This window comes from Cervus canadensis, chromosome 17, assembly GCF_019320065.1.
Source record: "Cervus canadensis isolate Bull #8, Minnesota chromosome 17, ASM1932006v1, whole genome shotgun sequence".
Classification (NCBI taxonomy): Eukaryota; Metazoa; Chordata; class Mammalia; order Artiodactyla; family Cervidae; genus Cervus; species Cervus canadensis.
Genome location: NC_057402.1, coordinates 59,873,812 through 59,901,584, shown reverse-complemented (window position 1 = coordinate 59,901,584; position 27,773 = coordinate 59,873,812). Strand labels below are relative to the sequence as shown.

The 27,773-nt window shown below is 50.0% G+C and overlaps 1 protein-coding gene across 2 annotated transcripts in view; it reads right to left on the bottom strand.

Annotated features, from left to right (window-relative positions):
• Positions 1-27,773, bottom strand: part of ATP10A (ATPase phospholipid transporting 10A (putative)) — a 181,572-nt gene that overhangs the window by 91,902 nt on the left and 61,897 nt on the right. For both annotated transcript variants that reach the window (XM_043489379.1, XM_043489380.1), the window contains exon 2: positions 14,474-14,678. In XM_043489379.1, coding sequence (XP_043345314.1) covers positions 14,474-14,678 — 205 coding nt within the window. The remainder of the gene's footprint in view (positions 1-14,473; positions 14,679-27,773) is intronic.

Below are 27,773 nucleotides of genomic sequence, written 5' to 3'. Positions count from 1 at the left end.
GATGCCACGCTGGGGGCCTGGCGCACCAGTGGGCACTGGAGCTGGACAGGTCATGCCCAGGGCACAGCTGCCTGCCCATTCCTGTTGCCTCTGCACCCACAGCACTGCAGGCTCCCTGCCCTTTATCACAGAAGGCAGTCTCAGAGCAGGGGCAAGAGGGGCCTCGGAGACCTCAGGGTCCAATGATGCCCACTTCTAAATGGCTTTGGGGAAAGTGACTTGGTGAAGGTCTTGAGAACACGTCATGCTCCCACACCCCACCCGCTGGCGTCACTGACCCCTGAATCTGCAGGTAGAGCCCTAACAGTTCCCAGCACGTGAGGGCAGCATCCTCCCTTCCTCTGTAGAGTAACTGCCAACAGCTGCAATATGTGAAAAACGATTCCTTCTAAAAACTGGGTCTTCCCCTCAGAAGCATGTAGCCCTGCCCTGTGAGGGGTCAGGAGCAGCCCCTGGGATGCTGGTTGTGTCCAACCCTCTCCTGTGCTCTTGAAGCAGGGAGGCAGGGATGCAGGTCTGCATCCCAGACCCGCAGGCCTGGACTCCACGCCGCACCCAGGCCTCCTCAGAGGCCCACACGACCCCTGCCAGCACTCAGCTCTCCAGCTTTCTTCTGCTGCTCCGGACTCACTGAGCCCAGAGCAATGCTTCCCACTTGGGACAGATGTGTTCGGTCTATTATGAGGCTCTTCTGCACACAGAGGCCCACAGGGGCTGCGCCTGCCCCCCTCAGAGGCCTTCCAGGGCAGCCACGGGCAGGGGCAGGAGGGGAGGAGGCCCTGATGCGGCGCCCATCTTGCAGGTGCTGAAACTGAGGCCTGAGAGATCCCATGAGCCCCTTGGGTCACCAGCCAGGAGGTGCAGAACCCAAAGCTTGCTCCCCACAGCGCTCCCTGCGGCCCAGCCTGCCCAGGCCGCCTTCGTGGACCAACCGCCCACAGCATGCTCCTTCCTAGCCCCTCTGAGGACCGTGGCCCCTCCTAAAGCAGGGCTCTCCTCTGAGTCAGAAGACGGGGTGGGGAGAGCCAGCCACCACCCGTCAGGTGAAAAGCTGGCGTGCCAGGAAGACACGCGCTGCTTCACAGGCCACAGAAGGTCAGCGTCACTTCTACTCCATGGACTGAGGGGCTGCCCGCCTCGCCTGTAACTGGGTTTTCCTTAGAGAGTCTTGGGGAACAGGGAAGGCAGGGAGAAGGACAGGACATACGCAGAGAAGCGCAGGCCTGGGGTCGCCCCTGAGGAGGGTGGGGGGCGCTGGGTGGGAGGGTGGGCGGCGCCTCGGCCGCCTCAGTCAGGCCGCAGCCTCCTCGTGTGACCGTGTCCCAGCCACAGCGCAGCTCACTGAGCCTGCCGCCCGGAGGGAGGGGTGCTTTCTGCGTTCATCACGGTGCCCAGCACACCAAGTGCTGCGTCAGTTCCGCTGGCCTGCCCAGGATCCCGTGCTCAAGCAGGCCTCCTGGAGCGAAGTGAGGGACGAGGGTCATGGCCTGGTGAGGGGCACACCCCAAGGATTCCCCCAAAACACCTGGCCACGTTTTTGCCAAAACATCAAAGCAGAACTCCCACCAATCAAACCTTGAGTGGAGCCCCCAGATACAAGCGTGCATGCACACCTCTGTCTCCTCTATCTGTGCATTTGTACAGAGAGACATACAGACAAACACGCCGCGCATTCTGCCCCTGGCTTCTTGGCATCAGCAGTTTCCTTAGCCCGGCTGCTCCACCACAGAGCACATTCTAGTCTGGTATCTGGACAGTGATCAGCTTCCTTCCTGAGGTTCTGGCCGGGGGAGCTGTCCCTTAACTTCACCGCGATGCCCCAAAGTGCCTGCTTCGCCACGGGCTTTCGAGCCGAGCGCCAGGGTGAGGGCTGCAAGGTCACCTGGTTGTGACTCCCACTCCTGCACCGCAGCCGCCGCGCCCAGGGCCGACCTCAGGGGAGAGACGTGACGGACCCGCTGTCGCACCCGGAAGATGCGAGCAGGCCCGCCAGGCACCACTGGGGGAGCGTGGGTCCAGCCCCCGCGGGCCGAGCGCAGGAGCCGCAGAGGCGCAGGAAGGGGCTGCAGGGCCGGCCGTGAGCCAGGACGGGGCCACCCAGCTCCCTGGACCCACCACCTCCTCTTCGAGAGAGGAAGGCAGTGTTCTCATCTCAGGGCCCTGGGAACCTCGGGGAGCACAGAGCAGCCCAGCGCCTCCCCCCAAGCCCAGGCAAGCAGAGTGCTGGGGGTTCTGTGCACCCCCGGGGGGGTCCAGGTCACCAGAGTAGAAAGTGTGGGAAGTGGTTCAATGCTGGCGAAGTGCGCTGTGGAGACCACCGCCCCAGGCACGTCGCTGGCAGAGTTCCCAGTTCTGAGAGCCCCCTTGGAGGGGAGGGGAGTTGCTCTCTTTCAGAGACACGTATTCAGGACAGACCCGACGGGACAGCCTGCGCACATGCACGGAAGGGCCCTGGGTGCCCCCACGGAAGGGACACCTCGTGAGCGGCTGCCTCCCAGCGGGAGTCAGGCCTGGCGCTACAGAAGCTTCAGGCCAGGGTGGCTCTCTGCCCTCAGGAAGGGTCCGCCCAGCGGGCACCGCACGCGCTGGCAGAGACGGCCGGGATGTGGCCGGCCTGGGACTGGGTGCAGCGGGGAGGGGCCGTGACGCTGGGGGCAGAGTGCTCCTCGGGGCCGCGAGAAGGAGGGATGTCCAGGCCGCCTGCTCCTGCCACAGCAACTCAGCACGGACCTTCTCTCTGAAAGGTGCAGTCAGTGGAACAAACAGCTGCCTCTGCTTAGAATAAAAGCAAACGTCTTTTTTTTTTTGCCTCTCAAGCCACAGGAGTGGAGTCAGAAGCACATGCTCCAAACCCGGCAGAAAGCCCAGCTGGGCCCTGTATGGTGGTGCCACTGTGGGACCCCAGGCTCACCTTGCCCAACCCGAGCATGGCCACGCTGCCCCCCAACCCCAACCCAGAGGCTGCACAGAGCGCAGCCCAGGCCTCCTCATCCAGAACCTTCCCCACCACCGCCCGGGCTCCCCGGGGGCGGCCCTGCACCCTGCCTGCCCTCTGCCCGCGCTAAGCCAAGAGGCCGGGCCACGCTGTGTGCCACATGGGAATTTGGGTGCCACCGGGGTCCCCGCGCCTCCCTCGAGAGAATCAGGAGAGGCAGTGACTGAGAGGCTTGGCACACGCTGAGTGCTGGGGGAGAGCGCGCTGGGGGAGAGCCTGCTGGGACCACCACGCAGGGCTGGGCGGGCTCCTCACGGGAAGGGTCACAGCTCTCTGACCACTGACCACTGGCCCCGGTCCCGGGGCCTGCGGGGCCAGCCCAGAATCCCCTGTCCACAGGTAGGCAGGCAGCCGTCATGGACTCCCAGCTTCCGGGGGCATGCGGTGTGCAGGATGGCGCCCCTCCCTGAATCCAAGTCCCCTCGAGCCTCTGGTCTCTCTGGGGCTTGAGAGGAAAGTCCTACCCGAGCTCCGGGTCCCCACTCCGCAGGCACAACTTCCCTGCGCACCTCGGCCTGCAGAGCCTGCCCGCAGAGTGTCCACGCAGGGTGCCACACTCGGGACCCTGCACGGGGTCTCAAGGGCTGAGGGCGGATATCCCTCAGTCTCGCCCTTGCAGCCTCACAAAGTCTGTCCTCACAAGACTTCCCGCCTGATGGTCAAGGTTCCAGAACACTCGACCAAAGCCGGATGACTGCAACAGCCGTTTGAAGTTCCTTCCAAAACAAACCTAGATCTGCAGGCCTTTGAAGCTGCCCTTCTTTACCACCCTAAAGGGCTCACATCTAATCACTCTGGCAAGAGAAGCCGCTGAAAAGTCACTCGTCACAAGTACGTGAGAGTAAATTTTTTCCTTTTTTCTCAGACACAAGACTCACACAAGGATATTTCTGTTTGCGTTAGCATTAGGTGTGTGTGTGCGTACGACAAAGAATGATTTTGAAGCTTAGGCCCAGTTCTAAACTTATGAAAACCCACACAGATGTAGCTCAGAGCCTGCTCTCAGGAAGAAAGAGGAGGATTCCTGGTCATTAGCAAAGGCACACTTTTAGAAGGGGTGATTGGGGGTGGGGGGAGGCATCCAGTCACAGCTGCTAACCTAGCAAGCGGCTCCACTGGAAACCAACAAACTTCTGCCTGACCTCAGCTGGGTGACAACACCCATCAGTCCCACTAGGTCGAATCCCAGTGTCTTCTGCAGCACAGGTTACTCATCGGCACTGCTGGGAACACCCCGGTGTATCTCAATATGGTTTAAACCCAGTTTAGATGTCCAGAGCATGGGTTCATCCACACCTAAACAGGTAACAGTGCAGCTCAGCTCCCCTCCCCTTACAGACAGACCCCCCTCTGCAAGTTAGACAGGCTGGGGCCTGGGACCCTTTGTTGCAGTGCCTGCACTTGAACAAATGCCTCCTCAAGCTACAAAATATCAAGAAACTGTAAGTTACAAAAATAACTGTGTGCATGCACAGTTGGGACAAATTATGGACAAGATGCAAAAAGACCAAACAAAAAAACAAAAAACCCCACCAATCAACTGCCACACCTAAAGAGCCAGCAGCAAAACACGGGGTTGGGACAAAAGCGGCGTGCTGTGCCTGCCCCCTGCACACGGCACCACCACGGGGTGGGCAAACCACCTGTGCTACCGCTTCAGCCTGCACCCTGGACACATCCCCCCCCAACACAGGAACCGACATACTGGGCCCAGCTTGCCCTGCACCCCTCGGGGGTCTGGTGTCTGGCCCTTTTAATTTCTCTTGACTGGGGAACCGCGATGACCATGCAGAGGTGGATGTGGACCCTGCTCTGTCCTCATGCACGGGGGGCCAGACGCTCAGAAGCACTCTCACCAGTGCAGGAACCTAGCACTGCCTTCCACAGAGGAGCCCACACAGACGGAAGGCTTTATATAACTTCCCCTATAATTCTTGCTGAAATGAGGAACTAGACTCTTTTTTTTAAATAAACCACATTTAATTAATCACAAATTCTTATTGATCTTGCTCTTTAAATATTTCCTAAGTATAACTCATCTTATTCATCTCCACAATTATTGTTCTAATTTTAGGCCATTACCATTTCTTTACTAGATTATTGCAGTATTTCCCTATTGGTTTCCTTGCTTTTTAAAAAAAAAAAAAATTATTTTAATTGAAGGCTAATTACTTTACAATAGTGTGGTGGTTTTGCCATACACTGACATGAATCAGCCATGGGTGTACATGTTTTCCCCATCCTGAACCCCCCTCCCACCTCCCTCCCCATCCCATCCCTCAGGGTCATCCCAGGGAACCAGCTTTGAGCGCCCTGTCTCATGCATCAAACCTGGACTGGTGATCTCTTTCACATATGATAATATACATGTTTCAATGCTGTTCTCTCAAATCATCCCACCTTTGCCTTCTCTCTCAGAGTCCAAAAGTCTGTTCTTTATATCTGTGTCTCTTTTGCTGTCTTGCATATAAGGTCATCATTACCATCTTTCTAAATTCCATATATATATATGTTAATGTGTATGTATTAGTGTTTTTCTTTCTGACTTACTTCACTTTGTATAATAGGCTCCAGTTTCATCCACCTCATTAGAACTCAAATGTTTCTTTTTAATAGCTGAGAAATATTCCATTGTGTATATGTACCACAGCTTTCTTATCCATTTGTCTGCCGATGGACATCTAGGTTGCTTCCATGTCCTGGCTATTGCAAACAGTGCTGCGATGAACATTGGGGTGCACGTGTCTCTTTCAGATATGGTTTCCTCGGTGTGTATGCCCAGAAGTGGGATTGCTGGGTCATATGGCAGTTCTATTTCCAGTTTTTAAAGGAATCTGCACACTGTTCTCCACAGTGGCTGTACCAGTTTGCATTCCCACCAACAGTGTAAGAGGGTTCCCTTTTCTCCACACCCTCTCCAGCATTTATTGTTTGTAGACTTTTGGATAGCAGCCATTCTGACTGGCATGAGATAGTACTTCATTGTGGTTTTGATTTTCATTTCTCTGATAATGAGTGATGTTGAGCATCTTTTCATGTGTTTGTTAGTCATCTGTATGTCTTCTTTGGAGAAGTGTCTGTTTAGTTCCTTGGCCAATTTTTTGATTGGGTCATTTATTTTTCTGGAATTGAGCTGCATGAGCTGCTTCTATATTTTTGAGATTCTTTGTCAGTTGCTTCATTTGCTATTATTTTATCCCATTCTGAAGACTGTCTTTTCACCTTGCTTATAGTTTCCTTCGTTGTGCAAAAGCTTTTAAGTTTAATTAGGTCCCATTTGTTTATTTTTGCTTTTATTTGAAATGAGGAACTAGACTCTTAAACATTCAGAGACAAAAGGACGCTAACACAAAAAATTCAAATGCTGTGGCAACTGGTCTCATGTTGTGGGAGCAGGGACCTTCCTCTTGTCAGGAGCTCTTCTCAGAAAACAAGGAAAGGGAGAGACCGCAGGCATGACACCCCATCAAGAAACAGACTGCCTCACTGCGCACTGTGCAGAGATGGGGCTGCCTGGGCACCACTGCCTGATGTACTCAGGCAACAGAGATGCCCGACAATCAGACTGAAAATCCCAGGCTCCTCAGGAGTAAGCTCCTATAGATCAACACGCTGCTGGAACACTACATTTCAGCCCAGGAAAGAATCTTTTGATCCTCTCCTCAAAGATAGTCAAAAGTGATAACTTGGACATGCTCAGATCATCTTGCTTTATTCTTTGGGACACACACCTTGCACACACACACTCTCAGACACATATACATGCCTACACACACACACACATGCCTACATACACATCCATATTCACTTATGAGGAGGAACTTATGACAACTGGAAATATCTCACATTGCCAGCTCCTGCTGGTAAAGAAATTCCTGCTCCAGAAACATACACACACAGCCTCAAACTTTTTTCAATCACTGATGTAATTCAACTACATTTAGAAAAACTGAAAATAGATTATTTTTTCAATGAGAACACACGAAGAAGCTTCCCATTGTACACCACCATAAAGAGAAGAAAAACCTTATAGCTTTAGTTATCGTTTTCCTAGAATAAGAAATAACTACTTCCAACCAAACAAAAAACACAAATTTAAATGAAGACAATGTTGAAGTTTTTATATACTGTAATAAGATCTTTTACGATTAATCCTCCACATAAGCATAATGTTATCAATTTCCTGGCATTCACCTGTTTTCATTAAGATTACAGTGCTTCACTCTCTGTAAAGTCTGCTTTGTTAGACCACAGGTTCAAGTTAAAAAATCCATGGCAAAGTCACCAGGATTAGAAACCAAAGCATCTTATTATACAACCAAATTGACATTCCCCATTAATCAAATACAGTTGATACTGTAAAACATGGCGTGTCTCAGATAATTATATTACCTACCTAACTGAATTGCTTTGAATATCCATACTTGCTAGAACTAAAATTTGAGTCCAAATATAGTTATTCTCAAAATAATTTTTTCTCAAAGTCTTTCCTCTTATCTATTTAATACCCTTTAACAAAAGTATGTGCTTGTTAAATTTGAGAATAAAAATGTCTCACAGTACATATATACAATGGAATATTGCTCAGCCATTAAAAAGAATGAAATAATACCATTTGCAACAACATGGATGGACCCAGAGATTGTCATACTAAGTGAAGTCAGACAGAGAAGGACAAATATCATACAACATCCCTATGTGTGGAATCTAAAAAGAAATGACACAAATCACTCACTTACAAAACAGAAAGGGACTCAGAGAACAAACTTACAGTTGCCAGCATAAAGCATGGGCAGAGAGATAGTTAGGGAGTTTGGGATGGACATGGACACACTGCTCTACTTAAAAGGATAACCAACAAGGACAGCACATGGAATTCCATTCAATGTTATGTGGCAGCCTGTATGGGAGGGGAGTTTGGGGGAGAATGGATACTTGTATATGTATGGCTGAGTTCCCTTCACAGTTCACCTGAAACTATCACAATACTTATCAGCTACAGCCTAATACAAAATAAAAAGTTTTCAAAAAAATAAAAATAAAGCTCAACTTATAGACAAGCATTAAAAAAAAAAAAAGTCCCATAGAATAAATTATGAGCTTAATGACTACACTTCATGGTAAAAGAAAACCATGAATCTCTTTGTTAAGGCTTGATATCAACTGATCCAATTAACACACCCAGCCAGCTGTCTTTGTTTTCCACTTTGATGACAGATGGTTTCCTTCTTCAGTCTCACAGCAAAGAATGTAGCTAATTTGAAGACTACTGGAAAAGCTTAGGAAAAAGAAACTTTGTTGTAAGAACTATATCACAAACCACCTTTTCACCCCTAGTTTTCCTACCATAGAGATAATTTGGGGACCATGTGTAGGTAGAAACAAAAAATATTAATTTTGTTTCCTCATATTTGGAATTTTGGATACCCTCCTCAGCTCTTGAATTTTATCAAGTAGCTTGGGGGAGGACTGCCTCTCCCTCCTAAAGGAGACTCAGCTTTGTCACTGCCTGAGAGAGCCTGGCACCCAATGCTGGTGGGATTTTAGACGCATCTATGTGCATAAGTGGAAGGAAAGCCACATCACTGACTTAGGATTAGGATCCGTCTGGACATCGGGGTTAGGACGGATACATGTATATTTAAGTATGTGTATACTTTTTTTAAAGTAGTGTTTCTCAGACTTTTTCCAGCCTAGGAAATTCCACACTGATGTCATCAGGAGCACGTGCCAGGCACACATGCACACACATATGCACACACCCACACACGCCTGGGCAGAGCGAACCTAGGCAGGCTCGTGGGCTTAGCTCCTCCTACAGCTCTCGCAATCAGCGCTCCACACTGCAGGAAGCAGATGGCCCCGTGGGTGTGGGCAATGATCCCACAGGTCCATCCAAGAGACAAACCAGAGGAATGTTTTTTCCCAGGAAACTAGTCCACATGAAGTCTCCTCCTGGACAGCCCCTCCCTGATTCCAATATGCCTTCTGTGCCTCGGGGCTCCACCCTCTGCCAAACTCCACCACTGGGCACGTGGGGCCCCGACTGCTGCTTTATCCCCGATAAGTAGCTCTGGTCCACCTCTGCGCGATTTCCTTATTCACCACGAGGGGAAGGAGGTTTGCCTGTTTTGATGGGTGCCAAGAATGGCATTTAACATATAGTAGGTGCTCAGTAAATGTTTGCTAAAAGAATGAAACATCACAAAAGTGAGCCTGTAAAAAAAAATGATCGCTGTGAAATCATCAGCCTAAGGAATTCCTCGTTTTGCTGAACTGGCTGTGCAAATATCACAGATGCAGTTGCATGGGGAGGACTGCAAGACCTGGATGAACGTGCGAGATGGAGGGACAGATGCCCAGAACAGATGGGGCTAGAGCAGCCCATGCGGCCAGACCCAGGGGCGCCAGACTCTCCCGAGTCAAGCGGCGGAGGAGCGGGCCTTGGTAGAATCTCCTGACTTCTCGTTCTGTTTCTTGTCTATAAAAACGTACAACATCATTACCTCACAATTTATATTTAAAAATATGATTTGGAAATGTTTGCACCACTATGAAAGGGAGAGGCACAGTAAGGTCTGACTCCCAGGAAGCTGGAACATGTGAGTTGCTGGGACAGCTCATGGTCAGCCTTGGAGTCCCTTTTATTTCGTGGATAATGCTAATTTGACAGTTTGACCCAAACTTCTTTTTTTTTCATTTTTGGTTTGCAGGATCTTAGTTCCCTAACCAGGGACTGAACCACCGGGCTCTCTGCAGTGAAAGCACGGAGTCCTAACCACAAGGGAGCTTCCATGACCCCAACATTAAACCAAATGTTTATTTTGAAGTGCCAATACCTACACTTCGTTCTCCAGAGCTGAGATGCCTGGGTGGCTGGAGGTGTCTGAGCGCTCTATCCTTTGACCCGGGGATCTGGGCAGGCCACACGTGCACCCTGCCTCACTGCCATCATGCTGGGCTTCCAGCCTCTGAATTCTGTACGATTTGGCGAACACTCTTCAGTAAATACAATGTTGTGTCCACCTATGAGACATCATCTGACCTGTGTCACTGCCTAAAACACTCCCTGGCTCCCAGACTGTCCCATCCTCGCCTTCAGAATGCGGTTCACGGCCTCTTTCTGGAGGCCTCCTCGGCCTTCTGGAAGGCCCTTTCCCAGCCAGTCCCCTCAAGGGCATCTCCTCACTGCTCAGTGTCGAGCATCTGCTGGCGAGCAGGCCTGGGTCCTCTCGGGGCCAGGCCCACCGCCTTAAATGCCCAGACCCTACAGTGTGTGGACCACTTCCCTCTTTCTGTGTCCTTCCTGGCAAACAAGCTCTGCATAAACTACTTCAGAAACTGGAAAGGGTGGGAAGAGGAGCCACTCTCTCATCGTCAGTGAGGATGGGGGAGGCGCCAGCCATCCACTCAGTGCACTTGTCCTCCAGGACTCTCAGCTCGGGGGACCAGGGCCCGAGCCCGCTCTACTGCCCCCTGCACCCCGCCCTGAGCCCCTCTCATGCACAGGCCTGGGACCCCCAGGACTGCTGTCCAGAAAGTCACCTGTGGCAGTCGTTCACGGCAGCAGCAGGAGTCACACACAGAGGGGGGCATCCCCAGCACCCGACTCCAGCAGCACTTGCCCTGGCATCGTGAAGTCATCATGCCCAGCACCTCTCAGAGGATGGCACCTGCCCCGCATCTCAAAGTCACCATGCCCAGCACCTCAGTGATGGCACCTGCCCCAGCATCCCAAAGGCATAATGCCCAGCACCTCTCAGTGGATGGCACCTGCCCTGGCATCCCAAAGGCATCATGCCCAGCACCTCTCAGCGATGGCACCTGCCCCAGCATCCCAAAGTCACCATGCCCAACACCTCTCAGTGGAAGGCTTCCCTAGCCCCGTGAGGGCTGACCCCCTGGGACAGCCCTCAGTAGCTTTCCTACTATCCCACGAGGGACAGCCACGAACTTGGCCAGGAGAACAAGGCTCAGCTTCAAGGCCTCTTCCCTGGACGCTGTCTCAGCCCCAGGCCACTGGCTATTCTGTCAGCCCTTCTGCATTCTGGGGAGTCACTTTACTTCTTACTATGCAACCCCCATGGGGAATTCTTTCTTTACATCAAACTTGCCCTAAATCAGGTGTGGTTTCTGTCTCCTCACTAGACCTTGGTGGATGCACCCAGACCCTGCATGATTGTCAAGGCCCTCTCTTATTTTTCACCTAAGTTTTTCAAATAGCTCTAATTTAAACTCCCCTAGGGGCCTCCACTTCTAACTGAGCTGTCATCAATGTGGGACTGGATTACTGTGTATTGGACAGGAATACGCTTTTCACCTGCCTGAGATGCCAGCTGACTCCATCCATGAAAACCTCACCTCAATACACAGGACTGAAATGTTCCTGGCATTGTAGTGTTACAGCTGAACCTTGGTTTTCCAAATGTCAGGTTTCCATGGGGCAGTTCATATATTTCAGAATAATATTGTATAAAGAAAAATTCAGGTACCAGAAAAATGCCTCTGGACATTAGGAAAAGAAGAGGAGAAAAAAACAGAAAGGAGAAGAAACACACTAATAATAGGGACTAGAGTGTGCATATTGTGAATCTGGGTGCTAATAAAGAAACTTTTTTTTTTTAATATATCAAAATGGTTCAGGTTCCTAATTTTGGCCATTTTGATCAGGTTACGGCTCAGCTCCACTAGCCTCCTCAGGAACACACAAGTCCTATGCAGGTAGGTCAAGGATGCATCTGTCTGTGGCCATCCTGGAATTTCAACATCCAATCCATCTTACAAATTACACATTTGTACAAAGCACCAGCGAGCAGTAAGGTGTTCCAGCTTTCGTTTGGGAAAAAAGTGGGTTGAGGAGGCTTTTAGATATTACCGGGTTTAGCAGCTGAACAAACCAGATGATAGGAAGCAAGAAAGTCACTCGGGAGAGCTGACCAAAAAGATGCACCTACCTGGCTCTGCCCCTCTTGCCATCCAAACAGATCCATTCTGCTCTCCCGTTCTGCAGTTTTACCAGATCATCCCACAGTGTCTGAGCTTTCATCCATTAGATACTCAGGTGCGTCTGTTTATGTTACACACACCTTCTGCACACACTGGCTGCTCTGCCAGGATGGAGCTGGAGGCTGTGTGGTCACTGCCTCCCTCCAATCCAAGCCCATCCTTGCTGACCTCAGGGGTGGTTACCATGCTGGGCTGGACCTTGGAGAGGGCTGGGGAACTGCAGGCTTTGGGGACCTGGGTTAGGCCCGGGAGTCAGGTGGCCTCAGAGCAGAGGAACAGGGGGCCTGGGGGAATGCGGGGCAGGGGAAGCTTGGCCTGCGCACTTACTACCAAACCCTGGAGCACGATCAATGCGGAAGCTAAAACATACTGGACAGGCCAGTGCTGGGCCCCGAGAGTCCCCAGCGAGCCCTGCCATCAACTCCTCTGACCTGGGAGGAGACAATCCCTCTTTAAAAAATACCATTTTTAATGTTTATGTATGCTTTGCCTCATTGTAAGAAAGATCTAAAGCAACTTACAAAACCATGCTTGGCACAAAAGGAGCCTGAAACAAGGAAATCAGGGCGGTGGATGGAAGCAATGGCACAACGGTCCAGACATGGTGAGGAAGTCAGGGTCCACAGGAGGTGAGCGAGCGCCAGGCTCAGAAAGTCCCGCCACCAGGGCCAGCGGGGGCCCCAGGGTGTGGAAGGCCGTCTGGCCCTTTGCAAGTGTATTGAGGTGGGCACAGCTACCAAGGGCAAACGGCCCGGACACTCACAGCGGAAGCCAGGGATGCCCCCCAGCCACCCTGCACGATGAACACTGCACCGCAGATACCAACAGTGTCCCAGGGACACCCCAGGCTATAAAAGAAGCCAGCTGCTCCAGAACCCCTCAGTGCTGACTCTAAGGCCTGGCTCCCCTGTAGGAGCTCACAAAGACGGGGCAACAACAGAGGAAGAGACAAGCCCCCCCACGCCCCACAGTGGCGGCCTTCCTGAAACGCAGGGGCGCATCATCTCAGGCGCTTCTTAAACCTTCCTTCCTTGAAGGCAAGGCCCACATGCACAGACAGGCAGCGCAGTGTCAGAACAAGGGCCGCCGTTGATCCTGATCACGCTCCCTGCCGGCCCTTGGGGTCGGCACCCTGTCTCCTCTGCACAGAGCTGGGGGCCGACAGACAAGGGAGCCTCCTGAAGGCTGAGTTTTCAGCCACCAGCTACTGGTGGGTACCAGGGCTGGGCCCGGCCCCCTGTCCTACCTCTCAGTCCTCACAGGCCTAGCATTTCTGAGCTGGACTGACGTTCCTCCCAGATAGGATCCAGTCAAGAGACGTTGACGCAGATGGACCCGGGTGGATTCGGGTGAACCCAGACACACCCCTGAGGACAGGAATTCCTAAAGCTACATGCTGCGGCCAGGTCACTACTTCTGCTGTGTCAGAACAAGAGCAACAGGAGGATGAGCGCCAACAGTCGGCCAGGCCCAAGTGTCCCCGGTGACCTGAAGGCCACGCCAAGTCTGAGAAGTGGACAGTGAACCCAGAGTCACAGAGCCAGCCTGCTCCCCGCCCCCAGGTAGTCAGGGCTCCCGCGGGCGGTGGGCGGCTGACCCTGGGCCCCACCCCAGGCGTAGACCTGCTCTCTCAGGAAGTGAATTCTCAGGCCCTCGGCCCCACCCCAGGCGTGGACCTGCTCTCACAGGAAGCCAAGGCTCAGACCCTGGGCCCCACCCCAGGCACGGACCTGCTCTCACAGGAAGCCAAGGCTCAGACCCTCAGCCCCACCCCAGGCGCGGACCTGCTCTCACAGGAAGCCAAGGCTCAGACCCTGGGCCCCACCCCAGGCACGGACCTGCTCTCACAGGAAGCCAAGGCTCAGACCCTCAGCCCCACCCCAGGCGTGTACCTGTTCTCACAGGAAGTGAAGGCTCAGGCCCTCGGCCCCACCCCAGGCGCGGACCTGCTCTCACAGGAAGTGAAGGCTCAGGCCCTCAGCCCCACCCCAGGCGTGGACCTGTTCTCACAGGAAGCCAAGGCTCAGACCCTGGGCCGCACCCCAGGCGCGGACCTGCTCTCACAGGAAGTGAAGGCTCAGGCCCTCAGCCCCACCCCAGGCGTGGACCTGCTCTCACAGGAAGCCAAGGCTCAGACCCTGGGCCCCATCCCAGGCGTGGACCTGCTCTCACAGGAAGCCAAGGCTTAGACCCTCAGCCCCACCCCAGGCGTGGACCTGCTCTCACAGGAAGCCAAGGCTCAGACCCTGGGCCACACCCCAGGCGCGGACCTGTTCTCACAGGAAGTGAAGGCTCAGGCCCTCGGCCTTACCCCAGAGGCGGAGCTGCTCTCACAGGAATCCAAGGCTCAGACCCTGGGCCCCACCCCAGAGGCGGAGCTGCTCTCACAGGAAGTGAATGCGCCCAGAGGCATGGAGGCCCGTGCAGGAGACACGGCAGCACAAGGTTCCCAGGACGCGCCAGGTCACTTACGAGCTCAGAGAAGCCTCGGACCACCTGGCGCCGCTTCAGGTTGGTCTCCCCGTCCAGGTTGGCCGTCTCGATGTGGCACAGCCCATCGGGGTCGCTGGAGGACAGCAGCAGGATGTCTGCGGGGATGGTCTCATTGCAGCGGAGGCGCACGAAGTCTCCCACGCGGATCTCTTTCCAGAACCGGTTCACGTACTGCTTCTCCTCCCTGTTAAAGACACGGCCGTTAACAGGGCTGGCGGAGCTCAACTGAGGCCTCATCTGGGTGGCGGGCACACGCAGCTCGGTGAACACTCTGTGCTACCCTCTGGCATGTGGAAAATTTCCATAATAAAAAGTGCTGAGGACCCCCTGCTGGCACAGCAGGTAAGAATCCTCCTGCCAGTGCTGGGAACACGGGTTCAATCCCTGGTCCAAGAAGATTCCACATGCCACAGAGCAACCTAGGCCAGTGCGCCATGACCGAGTTTTCTGTGCTCTACAGGAAGTCCATGTACCGCAATGAAGAACACCTCCCCTTCCCGCAGAGGCAACTACAGAAAGTCTACACACAGCAACAAAGACCCAGGGCGACCAAAAATTATTTATTTTGAAAAGAGAAGCATTTAAAAAGAAGATTCCTGAAGGCCACATCCAGTGTAACTCCAATTACATAAAATATCTAGAACAGGCATCTATGGCAATAGAATATGGATTCATGGTTGCCACCGTCTATGGGTTAGGGAGATGAGAAGTTATTTACTGGGTACAGGTTTCCATTTGGGGTGATTAAAACATTCTGGAACTAGGTAGTGGTCATGGTTGCACAGCTCTGAACACACAAAATGCCACTGAATTGTTCACTTTAAAATGATTAAACTAGGGACTTCCCTGGTAGTCCAGTGGTTAGGACTCAGCACTTCCCCTGCAGAGGCTGCATGTTCAGTCCATGGTCAAGGAACTGGGATCCCACTGCCATTACCTGGTCAAAATTAATTACTTAATTAAAAAAATAAAATGACTAAATTTTCCACTTCTAGGTATGTACCTCTAAAGAATTAAAATCAGGGACTTGTATAGATATTTGCCTACCCACATTCATAGCAGCATTACTCCCTGTAGCATAAAGATAGAAACAACCCAAATGCCCAACAATAGATGAAGAGATGAGCAAAAATCCACATGAAGTGAAGTGAAGAAAAAGTCATTCAGTCCTGTCCGACTCTTTGTGACCCCACAGACTATACAACCCATGGAATTCTCCAGGCCAGAATACTGGAGTGAGTAGCCTTTCCTTCTCCAGGGAATCTTCCAAACCCAGGGATTGAACCCAGGTCTCCCACATTGCAGGCGGATTTACCAACTGAGCCACAAAGGAGTATAGTGGAATATTATTCAGCCATGAAAAGGAAGGAAATTCTGACTCATTACAAAATGGATGAACTTGGAGGTCATTATGCCAAGTGAAATAAGTCAGTCACGAAAGGACAACTATTACACAATCTCACTTTTGTGAGGTCCCGACACCAGACAAAGTCACAGAGACAGATAGTAGAATCTCTGCACCATCTGCATTATGGAGCTCCACAAACGGATCCTCCCCATGTCACTCAAGATGAACTGGATAATCACTCAGAACACTGCCACCACAGTCAGCTTTCAGCATCTGTTAGTTATCACTGGTTACCAAATACCAGGATGAAAACATTATGTGTATATTTCTGCTTAGATTTTTCACTCTGGAAAATTAAGCTCATTAATCCTACAAAGGACATTTTAAGAGTTTGTTGGAGGCAGTCTTGTTCACATTTATAAATAAGCAGGGAACCAAGACTCTATCTCAAGATGTCATTCTACATGAGGAAACTGCATCAAAAAACCCTCTGGGCTATATTGTCAGGAAAATAAAGAGCCCTAAAACACATTCCACTTGCACCCTCACTCTCTCACTGGCCCCCATCTCATAACGTGACCTTCCTCAGCTGAGCTCCCAGAGACCAATTCAGCAGTGAGTCTGGGTCTCACCCGACTCCTGAACTCTGGTGACCAGTCCTGAGTGTCAGACTTCTGTTTTATTCTGAGGGCACCTATGGCAAATGTCCAGGGGCTCCTAGCATCAGCTGACCCAGGTGCTGAAAACTAAAGCTGTTGTAAAGCTTCTGTTTTCTTGCATTCCTCTAATTCATGAGCACAGTCGTTTGGTTGCTACAGAGCCAACAAAGACAAATTAGACACAACTTTGTCCTCAAAACTAAATGCAAGGCGTACACGCAAATATTAAAAGAGGAAGAGAGGTAATGTAATTTTATTAAACATGGTGTGTATTCAAATAATACTTGACCAGCTTATCTAAATTGTAAGATATTATTTTGCAATTTATGAAACTCATTTCTTGTTATTTTTTGTACATGTTTGTTACTTGTTCTTAATGGCTTTTACTTTTGGAAACATGACTTTGTTGAAATAAAAAAAAGTAAAAACCAAATGCAAGACCAAAGCACTAGACAGCGCCCCCTGGGGGTTGTGGCCTGCAGTCCCTCCAAGGCCAGGAGGCTGTTCAGATGAGCGTCCCCCAGCTGGACAGTCCGCTGGCCCGCCCAAGGGCACTGCTCGCTCGCTGTCACAGTCTGACCGCCTTCCAATGGACTGAGAGATGAAACATCACCTAACTGTTCCTGTTTTCTCTTCTGAAGGTCAGACTTTGACTTTCTACCATTAGAAACATTCTAACATTAGCTCCTTGGTATTTCTTCCTCCTCAGGACCCTTTGTCGGCTACCCACAGAAGGCACAGAGGCAGCTGAAGGGCCTGTGTCCTTCCCTGGAGAAAGTATCCAGAAGCTACGTCCCTGTGCTGTCCCTGAGCCAACAGTACACTCTCAGCAAGCTGGGCAGCCTAGGGTGACAGCAGCTGCCGGGAGACCGGGTCCCTGCCCTGGGGATGGCGGGGGTGGGACCACCAGCGGGGGGAGGCGGGGCAGGACCCCGTTCGGCTCAGTTTATCTTCACCGGACTCCATTTACAGAACTCATCAAACATGAAGTCAGTGTCCATCTGCCTTGAAATCTTAGAACAGTAGCTTGCCCACTCCAGCAGAGCACATCTTTAAAACAGCAACTTCTCAAAGTTACTGTGGAGGCTCTGAGTTTGGAGAAGCCCTCACCACCCCTGCCCTGGAAACAGCAATGGTGAGACCTCTGCCCATCCTGGCAGGAGCGGCCCCCACACCCCCAGGCACGAACGCAAGGCGAGTGGCAGCAGGCCACTCTGGGCCTGAAGGAGAGAGGCCCTGCAGCTCACAGGGACCCGGGAAACCCAGGCTCAGGAGGCACCTGGGGCGGAACACGGCACAGAGCCCCTTCTGCTTGGCAGACCAAGACTCCTCGTGCAAGCCCCACAGCCCCGCCGACTGTTCCAGCGGGAGCTCCAGCACCAAGCCTGCACCCCACACTGACCCGGTTAACATCCCTGCCTGTGCCACTCTTACTCCTTTTCATTATAGGTATATCATGGAGTAACATACACTGTATATCGTATATACCATGTTACATATTACACGTGTACATCTACACATATATAACAGATACAATACATATAACATACATATTATGTGTAACTAGCCCCAGTATCTCTATTTGGACATGCAGTCGTTAAAAGAAGTGACTGAGTCTAAATGAGGTCACAGGGCGGGGCCGCAGTCCAACACTGAGCACTTCTAAAAGGGGGCAATGCTAGGGATGCGTGTGCGGGGGACCACATGAGCACATGGAGAGACCACTGTGGGCAAGCCAAGGAGAGGCCTCGGTCCTGTAAGCGCCTTATCTGGGACATCCAGCTCCAGACAGAACAAGAATAAAATTTGGTGTGTGAGCCGCCCCGTCTGTGTGCTGTCACAGCAGCGCAAGCCGACGAGCACCTGACAACGTCCATTCCCTGACTCCTGCTGGGGGGCCCCCAGCCGGGAGAGCAGGAGGGGGGGCAGCAGGGGCCAGGGGACTCCGGGAGTCGCCCCGGGAGCCTCCTGCACAGGCTCGCGCCCCACAGACCCCTCTGTGCACAGAAGCACCGCAGGGAAGACAGAAATGAACCCCAGTGATACGGCCTCCTAAGAGCACTGATGCCAGAAGCAGCAGCTAAATGCTTTAGGACCGGCTTCTGTTTCCTCACATCACAGTGGATGCTGTCTAGGCTGGACAGGACACGCAACCACCCTTCTGTACAGGAAAAGTCTCACTAGTGTACACCACCCATGGGCGCCCTGCAAACTCCTGAATTCTAACCTCCACCAGGCAGGCACCTGTACTGTGCCAGGGGCCAGGGGATCCACTCGAGACACAAGGTTTAGACACTATGCATCTGCTTGTGAAGTGAAAGTCAAGTCACTCAGTCATGTCTGACTCTTTGCGACCACATGGACTGTAGCCTACCAGGCTTCTACATCCATGGGATTTTCCAGGCAAGAGTACCCTTTAACAAGTGGCCCCCCGTGCAGTGTGCCCGATGATACTCCTTCTGAGTACAGGGGCTGCCTCGTCTGCTGGCAGGATTCTGAGACGACCCCCAGCCCTGGTGGATGTGCCCTGCTGGTCCTCCCGAGTCAGCTGGGGCACCGCAGGAGTCACTCCTGCACGTGCAGTGAAGGTGCCCCATCAGTGGGCTACAAGCTCATGAGCAGGGAGGCTGTCAAGTGGGCCTGTCAGAACCACAGGAGCCCTGTACACTGGACCTCAAGCAGAGACGGTGAGTCAGACACGAAACTGCAGCAAGCAGTGGAGGGGCCACATGGCCAGAGCCAGAGGGGCACTGGCGTTCAGCCAGCAAGAGCAGGGGCCAGGCCGACCAGCATCTGAGCAAAACTCCACCAAGGATCTAGTGAGCCTGGAGGAGGACCAGGACTCAGACGAGATGTGGACCAACACCCGGACCGCAGCAGGCGAGGTCCAGGGCAGAGCACCTGGGCAGCACGCGCCTGCATCCTGCTCCCGGAAACTCTAACAGCACACAGCGGCGTTGTCTCCAGTTGCTGGGTTTATAGTAACTCGTCACACAGCAGGAGAAAGCTAATGCAGACAATCCCCTTCTTCTGCACAGAAGCAGGAGCTGGAGACGGCTCCCTGCCCAGGGGCACAGTCCTCGCAGGGTGCAGCCAACCAGAAAACCACACTGAGCTTCAGAATATGCATATCTGAGAAAAAGACGGAGCTGCCAGGGGAGCCCAGCTGAGAAAAAGACTATCTCACAGGAAAAGAATGCAGAGCAAGACTGCTTAAAATCCAACCACAGTGGAAGGAGCCCAACAGAGTGTATGCATAACACATCAAAATGTGGGGAAACCTGAAAACATGTAGTCCACATCATCCCATTACAAACCCGAGGTGGGACCCTCCATGGGAATGACAACCACCCTTCCGATCTGCTGAGTGCCTTGCTCAGGTGTCCTGAGGGGTCTGCCCCCAAGGGTTCAAGAGTTCAAGGGCCACTGGTGGGAAACAGTGTGATTCTTCTGAGATGGGGCAGGGAGTTGGGGCAGGGGACCGAGCTGAAAGGGGGCCTGAGTCTTCGAGGGACGCACTGCTGCTGGTTTTTCTGCACCAAAGCCCTCAACTCTTGGCCTCTTATTTGCTCAGCTGTTAAGTGAAAGTGTTAAATAATTTCCAAGATCTGTTCTATGATTAGCTTTCCTCTTCTGGGAAAATCAGTTAACCCTGTTTATTATTAGACCTGCTGAGCTTTGCAGTTCTTATCTGAGCCTTTTTTGTGCAAAACAGTACAAAGCAGGGGTGAAGAAATAAGGAAATATTAAAGTGACTAGCGACAAATTTTATTTAAAGACAAGCAGTAAACAAAATTTGAAACTTACTTCATCATTTTTGATCTGTTGTTTAGGCTGATAATCTATTTATTTGTACTAGTTGTGTTTTTAAGGTTACTAAGAAAGTAATTCCAATAAGAGGAGATAACTGAGTTACAGGATTTACAGGAATTATTTTAAGCAGTTGAAAAGCATGTTTTTGCCTGAAGATGATTTGTTACTTTCATGTAGCTCTTGGTATTCAAGGACTCCTGCTCAGAAACATTCTGTTAATGATTTATGCTTTGAAATGTATCAGAACTCCAGTTCAGCCTCACTCATGGCCCCTCTCCAGTTGTGGTCCTGTCTCTGCAATGGCTAAGGTTTTTCAACAGCGTATTTATAAATCTCTTCAACTGTAATGTGCAAAACAAATCTGACTCCATAGTAGATTTGTTTCTTTAACTTTTGTATTCTATTGCTTTTGCTTCAAGTTAACCACTAAACAGACGTTGCCTGTAAGCTTAAATGATAAATAATGGCCCACCTCTGGAAACCCTGCTTCCCAGATAGTGAGCATTAAGCTAAAATACCTTTGTTTAGCTCACAGGAAACATCCTGACTAGGCGCACCTGTGAATGACTGCAAGGAGAAAGAGACAAACACTTCCCCTCCAGAGGCTGACCGGGACCAGGAAATGTTTGACTTCACTTCCTCATTTAGTGTAAAAGAAGCCTCAACTCTAACTCAGGCAAAATGGTTCTCTGGGGCAGGAGTCCGCCACCTTCTTGGTCTGCCCGCTTTGCAAATAACAGCAATTCATTCCTCAATTTGATGGCCTGTCCTGTGGCAAGCAGTATGAGCTTGGACTTGGTAACAATGTAGAGAAGGAATAAAACCAAACTGATAACGTTTTTTTAAAAGGCACTTGTAGGAATTGAGAGAATTTTACTTTGATCTTTACTGTGTTGTTTTCTTTTTTTTTTTTACATTTAAAAACTAATTTAATTTTTTTTATTTATTTATTTTTTCAGTGGGTTTTGTCATACATTGATATGAATCAGCCATAGATTTATACGTATTCCCCATCCCCATCCCCCCTCCCACCTCCATCTCCACCTGATTCCTCTGGGTCTTCCCAGTGCACCAGGCCGGAGCACTTGTCTCATGCATCCCACCTGGGCTGGTGATCTGTTTCACCATAGACAGTATACATGCTGTTCTTTTGAAACATCCCACCCTCCCCTTCTCCCACAGAGTTCAAAAGTCTGTTCTGTATTTCTGTGTCTCTTTTTCTGTTTTGCATATAGGGTTGTCGTTACCATCTTTCTAAATTCCATATATATGTGTTAGTATGCTGTAATGTTCTTTATCTTTCTGGCTTACTTCACTCTGTATAATGGGCTCCAGCTTCATCCATCTCATTAGGACTGGTTCAAATGAATTCTTTTTAATGGCTGAGTAATATTCCATGGTGTATATGTACCACAGCTTCCTTATCCATTCATCTGCTGATGGGCATCTAGGTTGCTTCCATGTCCTGGCTATTATAAACAGTGCTGCGATGAACATTGGGGTGCACGTGTCTCTTTCAGATCTGGTTTCCTCAGTGTGTATGCCCAGAAGTGGGATTGCTGGGTCATATGGCAGTTCTATTTCCAGTTTTTTAAGAAATCTCCACACTGTTTTCCATAGCGGCTGTACTAGTTTGCATTCCCACCAACAGTGTAAGAGGGTTCCCTTTTCTCCACACCCTCTCCAGCATTTATTGCTTGTAGACTTTTGGATAGCAGCCATCTGACTGGCATGTAATGGTACCTCATTGAGGTTTTGATTGCATTTCTCTGATAATGAGTGATGTTGAGCATCTTTTCATGTGTTTGTTAGCCATCTGTATGTCTTCTTTGGGAGAAATGTCTGTTTAGTTCTTTGGCCCATTTTTTGATTGGGTCATTTATTTTTCTGGAATTGAGCTGCAGGAGTTGCTTGTATATTTTTGAGATTAATCCTTTTTCTGTTTTCTTCATTTGCTATTATTTCTCCCAATCTGAGGGCTGTCTTTTCACCTTACTTATAGTTTCCTTTGTAGTGCAAAAGCTTTTAATTTCATTAGGTCCCATTTGTTTAGTTTTGCTTTTATTTCCAATATTCTGGGAGGTGGGTCATAGAGGATCTTGCTGTGATTTATGTTGGAGAGTGTTTTGCCTATGTTCTCCTCTAGGAGTTTTATAGTTTCTGGTCTTACATTTAGATCTTTAATCCATTTTGAGTTTATTTTTGTGTATGGTGTTAGAAAGTGTTCTAGTTTCATTCTTTTACAAGTGGTTGACCAGTTTTCCCAGCACCACTTGTTAAAGAGGTTGTCTTTTTTCCATTGTATATCCTTGCCTCCTTTGTCAAAGATAAGGTGTCCATAGGTTCGTGGATTTATCTCTGGGCTTTCTATTCTACTGTGTTGTTTTCAAATGGATTTGCATTTAGGTTATTAGATTACCAATTTTCCTAACAGCAAAAGAATATTTTTTTTTGTTTTTTAAGGTGACAACAGATCCCACATTTGAGAAACCAGTTAACACCCCTGGTGACCCACTGCCCCTCCGTGTACAAGGACAGTCCTGACAATAACTGGGCTGTCACTGTCCTGCTCTCCAACCCGGCCTATGGATTTATGAACATACGCGTCCTCCTGGCTGGAAGGAGGAGGGAGGGGACGATGCATGCCCACTTCTGACTGCACCCATAGCAGGTGACTCCTCCCTTGTAACGCGACACGACCATTCCAGTTGGAGCCAGAAGGCAGGCTGCCCACTGTTCTAAACATCTCCATGAAATACCCATGCCACATGCATGGAGCCCACTTCCCAGGACATCTTACTGTTGGAGATGCCTGCCTCTTCCACTTCTCAGTAATTTAGGAAATGAATGAAAAGTCTGTAATGCTTATAACTTGGATACATATTTGACTTTCTGACACACTGTCTGACTTTATATGGCCATATCTTACCATATACTTTCTCATGTTCAAGAAATACTGGCTTTAATTCAGTTGCATATACTTTTCACAGCCACACATGAGAACTCCCCACCTCCTTCCCACCTCACCATGCTCACACGCTGCTCAGGGGCTGGCGATGGGGGTTCAGGGGTAGAAAAGCACATCTCACTCACCTCCCTTGATGTTTCCCTCCCCTAAACTTGTCTCTTCCTGAACAAGAACAACCAATGAAGAAATGTGTCTTGGCTTTGGATGGGCAGGAAAGAATGAGGAAGAAAAAGAAGAGATGGGAGGGTTTTTAAGATTTGAGCCTATCTGCTTGAAAACAAGGAATTAAAGAGGAAAGTACAATTCTCTCACTTGTGTTTTAAGTACAATTCAAGGCTGAGAGGAAGAACACTTGTTTTGATTAGGCAATCTGGAAGTGCCTCCTGGAAGAGGGGACATCTGAAGAATTTATCTCCTGAAGGATGAAAAAAATCTTAGGGTAACCCAAACCCCACCCCAAGAGGACTACTTATACTAAAGAGTAGAATTTAGGAAGAGGCTAGAAGGGCAGTGACCAAACCAAAGCTAAGACAGGGGATAGCAAAAGAGATCATGAGACTTGGGACACAGAAACAGGAAAGAAAGATCCGGTGAGGGAGTCTGATTGTACAAGCGATGGCTGGACACCACAAATGATTAGAAGAGTCAGTCATGGGGTGTCCAGGTCTCCAGCCTTGGTGGCTGAAATGTGGCAACCAGTGACCTCACCTTGGCGTGGGTGTGCTATGGGATGGAACACAGTCCAACTGGGAGTAATTCAGAGTCCAAAGTGCTGGTGGGCATGGGGGCGGGCTGGTGGGAGATGTTCTGAAGATCAAGGTAGATAGGCCCTCGGGGTTCTCGTATGAAGGTGACAGGACCGCCCATGGGAGCTGTCAGGGCAATTACAAGGGAGAGAGCTGGCTAGAAAGAAACAGTGATAAGTAAGCTAGGACAGGAGTGACGAGGGAGGGAATGTCCATCAGGGAAAGCCAGCAGGGGGCTGGGCAGGCGGGCAGGGCAGAGGGAGGTGGCTGGAAGCCCAGGGATGAACATGTACCCAAGATCCCGGAGCCCACCCACTGCCACTGGGCAGGGGTCCAGGGGCTGTACCGTCCACTGCCAAGTGATCGCACCTGGACAAACAATCACCAAATGTGTGCTCATGATCGCTGTATTTTTCTTTCCCTTTTTGCACCTCAACCTCCAGTGGCATACACTTGAATATGGCATAGCCCCTAAGATCAAAGGCCACCGTTCCAAACACCCCTGGTCCTTCTTGCTCCCCATCTGAACCTGTTTACCACTCAAGCATGTTTCCTGCCTGGCTAAGGGAGAGTTCAGTCTCTTGAAAGCTGGGGAAATGTTTTCCAGAAGTGGGCCACCTCCACAAGGTTCACAAATGCTTAATGGCTTGGGACAAGGCTTTCAGCCAACAGCAGCTGGAGGCCGAGACCAGGTTTCCATCAGCACCAACATATCAGCATCGTGTTAACAACAGAACAGCAGGATGGGAGCTGAGCCCCCACCAAGTGCAGCCCTCGCCAGGAGCAGGCAGCATGCAGGGCACTTATTAACACACACAGTCCTCACTCAGAAGATAGTGAGTCCTAATACTCACTCATGGATGGAGAGACCGGCCAGTCCAAAGTCACACCCAGAAAAAGGCACAGTGAGGATCACATCTGCCCAACTCCAGGGCCCTGGAGGCCTGGGGGAGGTCTGGTTTTAAAAATACACCCAATTGTGTGGCCTGCTTGTGTGTGTGCTAAGTCGCTTCAGTCGTGTCCAACTTTTTGCCACCCTATGGACCAGAGCCCGCCAGGGATTCTCCAGGCAAGAATACTACAGTGGGTTGCCATGCCCTCTTTGAGGCAATCTTCCCAATCCTGGGATCGAACCCGTGTCTCCTGCACTGCAGACAGATTCTTTACCCACTGAGTCACCTGGGAAGCCCAATCGGGTGGCTTAAGGAAGACAATTTGGCAAAATTATATGCCAAAAGCTCATTTTTTTTCCCTTTTAAATTATACAGCACAGAAACCAGTATGATCTGAAAATACTGGGTTGTCCAAAAGGTTAAGATTGCTTTATGACAGCTGTCATATTAGCATGCAATTAAAAAAAAAAAACTTATCAAAACTGATTTTTCATGTAGCCATTTTAATAATGAATATGGAAGAAAAAAAGCAACTTTTCTGGCACTTTATTATTTCAAGAAAGGTAAAAATGCAACTGAAATGCTAAAAGAAGAAAGATTTGTGCAGTATATGGAAGAGGTGCTATGACTGATCAAACACGTCAGAAGTTGCTGGTGAAGTTTTGTGCTGGAGCTTTCTCGCTGGATGATGTGCCACAGTCAGGTAGACCAGTTGAAGCTGACAGAGCTTAAATCAATGAGAACTCCAAAAACAATCAATGTTATACCATGTGTGAGAGAAGTTGACATACTCAAAATATCCAAATCAAGTGTTGAAAATAATTTACAACAGCATGGTTATGTTCATCATAAGTTCCGCATAAGTTAAAAAAAAATCTTGACCATATTTCTGCATGTGATTCTCTACTTAATGGTACCAAAAATGTTCGTTTTTAAAACAAATTGTGACAGGCAATGAAAAGTGGATACTTCACTACTGTGAAATGGAAGAGACCATGGGGCTAGCGAAATGAACCACCACCAAAGGCCGATTTTCATCCAAAGAAGGTGATGTTGTGCATAGGGAGGGATTGGAAGGCAGTTCTCTATTACAAGCTCCTTCCAGAAAACCAAATGATTAATCCCAAGAAGTACTGTTCCCAATCAGACCAACTGAAGGCAGCACTCGAATAAAAGTGTCCAGAAACAGTTAACAGAAAATGCATAATCTTCCATCAGGATAACACAAAACTGCATGTTTCTTTGATGACCAGGCAAAAATTGTTACAGCTTGGCTGGGAAATTCTGATTCATTTGCAGTATTCACCAGACGTTGCACTTTCTGATGTTCATTTATTTCAGTCTTTATAAAATTCTCTTAATGGAAACAATTTCAATTCCCTGGGCGACTGTAAAAGGCACTTGGAACAGTTCTTTGCTCAGAAAGAAAAGGTTTTGGGAAGACGGAATTATGACGTTGTCTGAAAAACGGCAGAAAAAGTAGTGGAGCAAAATGGTGAAGACTTTCAATAAAGGTCGTGGTGAAAATGAAAAATGTGTCTTTTGTTTTTAGTTAAAAAATCAAAGGAACTTTTTGGCCAACACAATAAAATATTGTTATGCTTGAAAGGGGGTGGACAGGCAGATGGTTTCAGATGCATGTGGTGTCTGACCACCCTGTCCAGTAACATTTCAGTCTATCTGCCAAAACACCTGCCTATTTGCAAACAACCTGTGGGGCCATGTCCAAAGTCAAAAGTCACAAAGTTGTCGTCTTGGCTAAAACTGGGCAGAGTGCCTCAATGAGCCTGGGCAAACGGAGGGGCGGCTGGGTGCTCAATGCAGCCAGTGGGCAGGACCCCCTGTGCCTCCCATGGGGCTGAGGGCAGCGGGCAGGCTGGGACCGGAGCTGGGTAGAGGCTCACTCTCACGGCTCCGGAAGACGTGGCGGCTCTGACAGGCACTCCTGCCCTGGGCAGGGCACACCTCGCACACTTGGCAGTGAGGCTATGGACTGCGGACCAACAGGCCTCTTTCAAATCGGGCAGCTCCCCAGTGTGCGTCTCTTCTGCACAAAGCCGCCCACCCTTTCTAGCAAAATCCCTCCCTCAAAAATACTTGCACATGGTACCAAGCAGCTGTTTCCCTAAGGATCTAGCTAATTGTGACACCTGGCCCCAGGCCAGGGTCTCCATAGAGGGTGACCAGGCGCACATCCTTCGTCACGGAAGAAAGGACTCCCCCAGTAAGAGGCGCAGCAGGAAGCAAGGCCTCGGGGCAGGCCCACAGTTGGAGTTTTGTGTGATTTTGGTGTGATTTTCTCCCTACTATTACTTTTAAAGGGATTTTTTTTTTTTTAACTAATAAAATCAGATACACTACAAATGAACAGAAAAGTTACATTTAACACTTAATTTGTTGTTTGTAACTAAAGCAAGAGCTGGGATTTTGTTTCCTTAACTTAGGAAGATGCAACTGCTCAGGGCAGTTAAGGAGTGGGGCCCGGTACAGGCAGTGTTCAATGCAGAGTCACAGAGAAACTAAGGCATGTAGCTCGCAGCATCCCGTGTGAGGCACTGACACGGAACAGCCCCTGTAAAGAGAACGCTCTCTCCAAATGTCAGACCGCCTCTGGTCTCTCCGCTTACCACATCTCCTACTGCTGAAACATCCCCTGTGTAAGAAAGGCAAGTTCCAATTAAGGTTGTGCTTGATTTACTAAGCCAACAGAAATAGAGTTGGCCAGAAATGTCATCATGCATGCATGCAGTTGAATGCATGTTCTTTTCCTCCAAATGGTTCAAGGTCAAGGTAGAATCAAATGTAAAGTATCTAGAAAGGTCCACAGAACACATTTTCAAGAAAAAGAGAAG